Genomic DNA, 9691 nt, shown 5'->3' on the forward strand with positions numbered 1-9691 from the left:
GGTGGGGCTCTCCTCCCCCGTGGACGAGTCCTGCATCATCGTTGCGGCGGAGGTCTCAATGTCGTCGATGTCCTCCCGGGCCTCCAGGTACAAGACGCGCTTACATTAATGTTCGCGGACGAACGGCTCATCGCAGTTAAAGCAGAGGCCTTGCTAGCGACGTTCCTGCTGCTCCGCCGGCGTGAGACGACGGAAGGGACGGAGGCCCGGCTGTGCACCGGCCGCTGGCAGACCCCCGCCGCCTGCGGGAACAGCCGGGGACGGCTGCTGATGTCGCGGCTGTGGTGGCCGTGTCGGACGCGGTGGGGGTGACGGCAGCATGGCCATCATGGTGTTAGTGCGGTGCTCGAAAGCCCTGGCCAAGTACATCATCGTCGGAAGATCCTGCAGCGCACGTAGCGCCACGTCGACCTTGATGTGGTCGGGAAGGCCCCCACAAACAGCTCGGCCTTCTGAAGGTTGTCGAGGTTGCACGCATGGCATAAGACGGCGTTGAAGCGCTCCGAGAAGTCTTGTACAGTTGTCCGAAACGGGAGTCGCCCAAGCTCAGCCAACTGGGAGTCGCGAACAGGAGGGCCAAACTGAAGATGGCACGGGTCCTTGAAACGCTCCCACGATGGCATGCCCTCGCTCTGCTCGAGGGTGTAGTACCAGGTCTGGGCCACTCCCCAGAGATGGTAGGAGGCCAGCCACGTACGGTCCGATGTCAACGTCCGCTGGCCCCGAAAGAACTACTCACAATGGTTGAGCCAATTCAGCGGGTCCTCCGAGCCATCGTACGTGGTGAACTCAAGTCTGTAGAACTTCGGCGGAGGACGATCGCTATCGGTGGTTGGTGCCGTGGTTGGCGACGATCAGTCTTGCGACGGCGAGCCCCCGTACGGAGATGAGCCCGAGAGAGACAAAAAGAGTGTTCCATCGACCCCCTGTAGAGCGTGCCCGAGGCTAGAAGGTCCCCCGAACGTGCTCAAAGCGGTTGTGGTCACCGAGGGCAGCGACACCGTCGTCGTGATCGGCGTGGAGTAGGAGGTGGTGGCCGTCGGCAATGGGGTCGTGACCCATGACGGCAGTTGCGACGGTGACTTGGGCTAGTTGATCATGTGGATTGGCACGCCCGTCGAGGGCACTACTGGGACGGGCACACCTGTGGACGGTGCCGGCAGTGGCAGCAGGGGCGATGGCGATAGGGCGGCGATGGCAACCGCCAGCGCGGCCAGATTCGACGGCGCATGGGAGCCCACCAGATAGGACTTGACGACGAACATGTCGGCCTGCAGGTTGGCCATCTGTTTTGTCAAGGAGGCTAGGTTTTGTGAAAAGTGGAGGAGGGAGTGGGTGAGCTATTCGTTGGTTATGGTTGGAAGGGCAGTGGACATGCCGGAGGTGGGCTGAATGAGTGCGGTGGTGGTGGTGTTGGGCAGCGGTTGGGTGGAGGTGGACAAGGAGGCGGTTGTGGCTGGTGGCAGCGGCTGGGTGGAAGAGGGCAGGGAGGCGGTTGGGGCTGGTGGTGGGGAATTCATGGTGGCCGGAAGATCAGAGGCTCCGGATGCCAAATTGGTAGGTTTCCTAACCCTACCAGGGAGCTACCGCAGGGAGTAGGGATGAGAGAGGGTTGGGCGCATTGGCTGCTGGCGCAGAGGCGCCGTCGCTGTCAACAGAAGGCTAGGGCGCAGGGAGGTAAGGGTTCGGCTTCCTGTTGAAGAAGCGGGCGGATACTATCTGCTTGCTTTATTTCTCAATGCCAATCGGCTGATATAATGCTGAGTACAACCAACTATCTCCTAAAATCTCTCATCCTAATCTTTAGCTAATCCTTATCTTATCTCTAGCTAATCCCATCTCTAGCTAGTCCCGTGCCTGGCCTTATCCTTAGCCTAGTCGGTCTCACCTACCTGGGTGGCCTTGGGCCTTAGCCCCCTCTGGCCGCCTGGTATAGGGGATTCCGGTCATAGAAGTTGCACTCTTATCAAGGTGGAGGCGCTTGAAACAGTCATTTTTCTTAATAGCCCTTTGCACCTCATCATTCCACCACCAGGTGCCTTTCACTTCCTGTTTGCCTCCCCTACTCACACCAAACACTTCTAAAGCCACCTTCCGAACACATGTGCCATCTGTAGCCCCATGTCGTCTGCATCTTCTCCTTCTTCCCAAGGCCCCTCGCATAGCATCCTGTCCTTAAACGTTTGTGTCGCTTCTCCTCTAAGCTTCCACCACTTCGTTCTCGCGATCTTGCCACGTTTGTCCTGGTGGACACAAACCCGAAAATGAAAGTCCGCCACCACAAGCTTGCGTAGAGGGACAACACACTCCCCAGGTATCACCTTACAATCTAACCAAGCACGTCTATCCTCCCTCCTTGCAACGATAAAGTCGATCTGGCTTGAGTGTTGACCATTGTGAAATGTCACTAGATGTGATTCCCTCTTACTAAAGAAGGTATTCGCAATCAACAGGTCATAGGCTAACGCGAAGTTCAAAACATTCTCCCCCTCTTAGTTCCTACTACTGTACTTGAACCCCTCGTGCACCCACTCGCAACCTACATTAGTCGCACCCACATGACCATTGAGGTCTCCTCCTATGAAGAGTCTCTCACCGATAGGCACGGTGCTAATCATGCTATCCAGATCTTCCCAACCTCTTGGTGCTCTCACAAGACCTACCTGAGGGGCATAGGCACTGATCACATTCAAAGTCGCATCTCCAACTACCAGTCGGACTAGGATAATCCGGTCGCCTTGCCTACTAACATCAATAACTCAATCCTTAAGGCTCTTGTCGATCAAGATACCGACACCATTCCTGCCCGAAGTTGCCCCCGTGTGCCAAAGCTTGAAGCCAATATCCTCCACCTCTTGCCCTTCCATTTAGTCTCCTGGACACAAGGAATATTTACACGACTCCTAAATGCTACATCCACTAGCTCACGTAACTTACTTGTTAGGGACCCTACATTCCAACTACTCGCATGAAACCTAGTTTGTCAAGTAGCTTCCTTACCCTTCGCACCCATTGAGAGAGATGTGAAGACCCTTGCTCACTTTTCACTACACTTGGGCGCCGATGTAGCGCACCACTAAGGAAATGACGACCCGGTCCTTGCTCACTTAATATCGTGCCCAGACCACGACACGGCGCGTCCCCAAGGGACAGACGACCCGACCATTGCCCATTTAACACCATACCCGAGTTCCGACATGGCATGACGCTAAGAGGGTTATGCCCCAACGAATATCTCATGTGTTTCATTTCCATAGAATGGCTATGTAGAGGTTGGCTCACCAAACCTAACAACCCCTCCTTTACCAGGGATCAGGATCTGGTATGTTGGGACAAGCTCAACATAGGCAGAGTTTTCAGATAAGTTTTCAGATAAATACCAGAACAAACTAAATATAAGCAAGTTCCCAACTTTGAGGTCCTAGATGCCAAGTTTACAGGAAGTCAAATTAGCCCAGTAGCATCAGGTTAGACAAGAGGTAAAGTAAAATGGATACCTCACTTCGCGGGCAGCCTCTTGCACCTTCCCTTGCTTTGGAGGGCCATACGGCCACTCACAGTTAGCAATCTCACACTCAACACCTGCAAAAATAGTATAGAACCTCGAAAGACAGCCAAATGGCAGAGGTTACCACAGCTACGTTCTAATCCTTCAAAACAAACAAGACCTGAGGATCACAAACCCAGGCTAAGCACCGATTTGGTCATTTCTTAACGAAAAAGGAAGTGCTGGAAATTCCCTAAACTGTGTACATTGTGCCCAGACGCTCGACTACATCTATAAAAGTTTCAAATACAGCGAGGTTAAGGCCCTGTTTGTTTGGGATTATAATCTATGTAGATTATATAATCCAATGTAAATAAGCTAGTGAGGAAACAAACAAGCAACTTATCTGATAAGATTATATAATCTAGCACTTGAGATTATGATAATCCTATAAGCTCATCAAAGGGTGCTTATTTCAGCTTATTTTTTTTAAAAGATCCACTACCCATGGAAAGTTGATTAAAATTACTTCCAATTGTCATCCACCTGTCCATAGACGTTCTCACCCACCAGCTAAGTAAAACAGTCAAGGGTATTGTTGTATTTGTATGCATATGAATAATAAGCCAAGTCTAAATAATCTGAGCTAACAAACAGCAGCACCTAGCTTATTTAATCCAGAGCAAATAATCCAGATTATATAATCTAAATTATAATCTAGATTATATAATCTATAAGTTGAAACAAACAGGGCCTAAGTACATGAGATTACCCATGCCACGGACGCGGTCACGCACTAGCCGCGCCTCGTCGGCGCTCTCGGGGCGCAGACCGTGGTCGACGACAACTCCGAGGAGCCCGTCCACGAATGCCGAGGCGACGGGATCCTCCTCATCACCGGCCTTCCTCCCCGCTGCCTTCTTCCAGGCCGTGGCGAGCACGCACAGCGCCATCGAGTCCGGTCCACCGGAGACCCCGACCGCTGCAACCGACCAGAAAAAAATAACCGGAGTTAGCAAGTGTAAGCCCATTGAAACGAAATGTGACTAAAATAGGGGAGGGCGAACCGATGCGGTGGTGCGGATGGATGCCGGCGAGGGCCATCCGGCGGGCGAAGGAGGCGTGGTAAGAGGCGAGCGACGAGAAGGTGGAGGCGGAGGAAGCGGAGCAGCGGAATAGGAGTCGGCGTAGCGGGAAGCCTGAACAGGGCGAGGGTCGAAGGGAGAAGAGGAGAGGCGGCATGGCCAGAGCTGAGAAGGAAGATACGGATGACGCCTGCAGGGTTTAGGGCGTAGACATAACAATGGGACCCAATCCCAGGGAATTTCTCTAAAATCGAAGGAGATTGGACCGACTAAAATCATCTCTTTATTTAATTTTGAATGAGAAGGAAATTTTAGCCCCTCTAATTCCCTCCAATTTTAGACTCCCAAACTAGTCCTAATAGAGGATGATAAGAGAAATTTCTTTCTCCATGGAGATGTAAATAAGGAAATATTCTTCTCCGACAGGTAAACGGAGACGAGGATGGGGAACCATTTCACATCCTTATTCCCCGCAGGGACCCGTTAAACTTACATATAATCTATACTATACTTAAAGCACCAGTTTCAACGGTCGTCGTGCGTCATGTTTTTATAAAAAGACCCCTATTCTTCTTCCAACCAACCCGTCGCACGCCACCATTTTACAAAAATACCCCTACATCCCCCGCATCTGCCATTCTCGCATACGCCGACCCGCAACGCCATCCCCGCAGACGCCGCAGACCCCGCCGCCCGACCCCGCAGACGCCATCCCCGCCTACCCCGCAGCCGCCATCCCCGCAGACCCCGCCATTCCCGCCGACCCCGAAGCCCGACCCCGCAGCCGCCATTCCCAGCGGAGACCCGCAGACGTGGACCCGTAGACGCCGCAGACCCCGCCGCCCGACCCCCCAGATGCCATCCCCGCCGACCCCGCAGACCCCGTCCCCAAGCGCCGAAGTAGGCCCGTCCCCGAGCGCCGAAGCAGCCCCGTCCCCGAGCGTCGACGAGCCCTCCCTGAGCTCGGACCTCGCGGCCGTGCCCAGAAATCCGCTGCGCCCATAAATCCGCCGCCATTCCCCGTTGAACAACCTCCATGCATGATGCAACCCTTGTGCCGTCGGACTCCCAACAACCTCCGTGCATGCCGCTCGTCACCCCGACCCAACCGCCCTCCGGATCTGCCCCTCTCCTATATCAAGGGTTTCATCTCCCACCCATCCTTTTCCTATTTGGCTGCTCGCGGCGATTCCCTGCAGCTTTGCGACGAGACTGCTCGAGATAAGGTCCAAAGAGTTGTCCCTCCACGTGCTGCTTCATGCTGGGAACCCAGGTCCGTGTGTTCTCTATTATACTCTATTTGGCTGTTCTTCAACGAAACCCTAAACCCTGCGACGCACGTACATTTTAATGGTTGTCCTCTTCCTATTTGTAATCACTGTGTAGAATAACAAGATCGCTTTGGCTTTGAGATAAGCACTTCCGACAAGCTTCAGTTCTGCATACACACGGATATACAGGTTTTAAATTCTCATTTACCCTGTTTTCTAGATTTGTATGTCATCTCTTTTTGTCGCTAAGCCATGTGTATAGCTTATTCTAGCATGATTTGTATGGAATCAAGCCTAAAAGGCTGTTGTTGCTTGTGTTGTCAATTAGTTTGAACTCAGTAATATTAAACTTTAGTGGATTGGTAATTGCAATTGTTTGAGCTTATGGTACTTCTCTCTCTTATAACTCCCACTGACTTTTTATTCCTGAAAACAAACCAAACTGAGATTAAAATTAAGGTTTTCACGAACCTGATGATGAAGTATCTTTTTAGTTAACCATCATAATGCCAGGTCGATGAACATTAGTATTAGATAGTGACAATTGGGCTTTGACTTGGTATTGTTTGCCCTGATCTGATGATGGTTCATGGTACCAGTACAAGCAAAACAATTGCCTTGTTAGCTACAGATGTAGTTTAGTGTGGCCATGTGCAACCCAACTTATGGTAAAATGTCATGCCCATTTGGTGGTTCCAAAGGAAACATTTTTTTATTACTACTACTGATCATCTTTTACACAATTAGCCACTGGTGGCATTTCTAAGGATTGGACATACAATTCATAAATGAAGTTAAATAAATAACTATATGAAACTAGAGATACAGGATACGGCATGTTATCATAAATAAACATAAGAAGCATTAAAGAGCGGCTGCGGGGATAAGCAGTGTATACAACAGCTAATATAAAATCTCAGATGGAAGGCAAAGAAAAAAACCTGTGCTCTATATACAACAGCTAATATTGTTCTTGTTAATTCCAACACCTGATCCTTCTGCACATAGGGGCATAGGCTAAAAAGGCCCAATATATTAAGTTTACTTATTGCTGTGCTCTGTTGCCATGTTATTTTGATTCTATACACAAATGACTCTTCTGGAAACTCACTACCACATTCACTTGTGATTCTCTGATGTACCAGTTTGTTTGTTAGCCATCCATTCAGTTTCGTCAGCCTAACTGTATTCCTTTCTGTTTTGTTCAGTTTGAGTCGTGTCCTCGGATGTAGCCCAGTTTGTTGAGCTTGGTCAATGGCTAAGCGTGTTTGTAGGTTACCCCAAAAATTTTGTCCCAAGTGAAATACAATCAACATCAAGGTTTAGGATGTATGGATGGTCGCAGAAAATATAGATTCAAGTTTTTAATAGATTTTCTTCATATAGACAAAAGATCAAGCATGGGAGGTTCTCAATCAACAATACAAAAATCAGTCAAACAATAAACAAGATAAAATTCTAATAAAAATGCAGTGACACTGCATATGGAACAAAAAGAATGGTGAGTGATTACCTTAGAATGGAGAAGACCTGCTAAATACTTCTTTAAAAAATAACACAAAGCAACATCTTGATTTGTATCTCCATTGCCTGTGTACTGTGTTTATACAGTAGAAAAAATGTAAAGTGAACCTTGTGTGTGTGTGTATTTTGTTTCTCTGGAGTTATTTAATTTTTTCAGTTTTGACCTTTTGATTGAGTCTCAGCATCTAGAAGTCATAAATAAATTTCTATTCTGTATCTGACCCTTGTCTTGAAGACAAACTGACAAAGTGCTAGCTATATGCTATACAGTGAAACTCACACTTTACCTTAATAACAGATAACAAGTATGAAAAGTAACATCTAAATAGAATGGTGAGTGATTACCTTAGAAAACAGACGGGGCTGAAAATGGTATGGTTCTTCACCAGGAACTTCAATGGATATACTCAACTAGAATGAGAAACAAGATTAGTAGAACCATGTATAATTATATTACATTAAGAAAAAAACAAGTAGTAGATGCCATATGCGCACCAGAATCCCAAAAGCCATCTGGCACAGCTCCATGCAAAACTTGAGACAAATGTTCTGCTCCAGAACATAAACTGCAATACATTTAATACAAAGAGTGACTGATGTTAAATATCATAGTTAAATATATTTGACTAGACTGTTTTGCTAATAAAGATTTAGCATGCTTTGTTATGTCATGAATTAATATCACATCACGATCTGTAATTCTAAATTGCTGCATTCCCTGCTGGTCTAGAGTAGTAGTCAGTTCTAATATGGTATATATTTCTGTCTATTGTACATGTTCATTTCATGGTTGGATTTCCAGCTCATTTTCGGAAAACGGTGGCTTAATTGTGTTGCTTCTCAGTTTATCTTTTTGTTTGTTTCTTGATTGGTGATTAGAAAAAACCTAAATGTTCTTCTGGTTTAATTAACCAAAACTGCAATGTTCAACCAATAATTGAGTTACTTCCTTGCAACTTGCAAAGTGTGGCCATGCTACGTGTTGTGGCTGTGAGCAGCCATCTGTCCTCCATATAAAATAATCATGGCACGAACTAAAGAAACGATACCTTATGGTTTGAAAAATATGTAAATTGATCATGTAAATATGATATTAATTTAAAGGACCAACCAAACATAAATACTGAAGCAAAAGAGTGTTATACTATACTATTAATTGATCCCTAGGAAAGTTCACTCTGTGATGTACTTATTTACTAAATGCTTCATTAGAAGGTCAACCTTTGAGTATATGAAACTGTTCTTTTTTAAAAGCTTGCACCGTGATCCTGCTGTGGAGATTGGATTGGTTTTGGACATCGTAGGCGAGAGCACCCTCATCGACACCTTCTTCTGCTATCTTGGTGGCAACGCAAGGTACGTCGAGGTCAAATGTAATTATTATTTTGTACTTCAAAATGCATGATAAAGCTATTGTTATATATTATTGCATGTGGTTTATTAATCCATCATAGTTAAATAAAATTGACTAGACTGTTTTGTTAATAAAGATTTAGCATGCCTTGTTATGTCATGAATTAATATCACATCACGATTTGACATATGTTTCGATTAGTGGAATTTAGGGTATATGAATTAAATGGATAATAAGTAAGCACATGAATTATATTGAATTGGAATAAACATTTATATATGCAACAGATTAAGTAATATATAATAATGCCAAACTGATGTGTGGTGGGGGTATTGATTGGGGTATAAAGTTTATACGCATGCGACCGGTATATAGAGGTCGATGCTTTTTTAGATAAAATGGTAGATAGAAGGCTGCTTTTCTGTACGGAACCCCTGCATCCGTACAGAATCCTCTCTCACCCCCTTCTCTTCATCCTTCTATTCTGGATCTACCGATCATGATAAAGCTATTTATTCAAATGAGTAATACAATAAACTGAATGCCTCTTTTACTAAACTGAATTAAAAATGCAAGTTTATCTAACATATTTTCCATAAAAAAGGTTTCGATGGAACCGACTGTACTGAACCGTGAGAGAAATGCAGCGGACCGCCAAAAAAGGATGCCTATGTAAGTTATATACGAATAGTTACACAGAATGAAACCTATCAAAGTTGTGACGATTATTCATTTGCGTGTTTAATATAGTTTTAGGTTGTTCGACGACTATCGCGATGAATATTATTATGTGCTACCACGGAAGTTCAGTATTGTCGCTCGAGTAGAAGTTAAATTCCCCATTGAACCACGTTATCGTGACAGACAACATTTCATTTTGTCTGACATCAATGTAAGTTAACATTCACATAAGTTCCATTTCAAAATTTCAAAAAAATTATATAATCTCCATACCACTGCCTTTTTCTGC

General features: G+C 46.3%; 1 protein-coding gene across 13 annotated transcripts in view; it reads right to left on the reverse strand.

Moving 5' to 3' along the window:
• Positions 1–4781, reverse strand: part of LOC103628494 (tRNA(Ile)-lysidine synthase) — a 28001-nt gene extending 23220 nt beyond the window's left edge. For all 13 annotated transcript variants that reach the window (XR_002262357.3, XR_002262356.3, XR_004849566.1 and 10 more), the window contains exons 1-3: positions 4555–4781; positions 4260–4469; positions 3498–3582 (exon numbers count right to left, since the gene is read on the reverse strand). Coding sequence is in view for 2 of the 13 variants with exons in the window: in XM_020538473.3 (XP_020394062.1) it covers positions 3498–3582; positions 4260–4469; positions 4555–4729 (470 nt within the window). In the remaining 11 variants the exon portion in view is untranslated. The remainder of the gene's footprint in view (positions 1–3497; positions 3583–4259; positions 4470–4554) is intronic.
• Positions 4782–9691: the final 4910 nt, after the last annotated feature.

The sequence above is a fragment of the Zea mays genome, chromosome 5 (assembly GCF_902167145.1).
Source record: "Zea mays cultivar B73 chromosome 5, Zm-B73-REFERENCE-NAM-5.0, whole genome shotgun sequence".
Lineage (NCBI taxonomy): Eukaryota > Viridiplantae > Streptophyta > Magnoliopsida > Poales > Poaceae > Zea > Zea mays.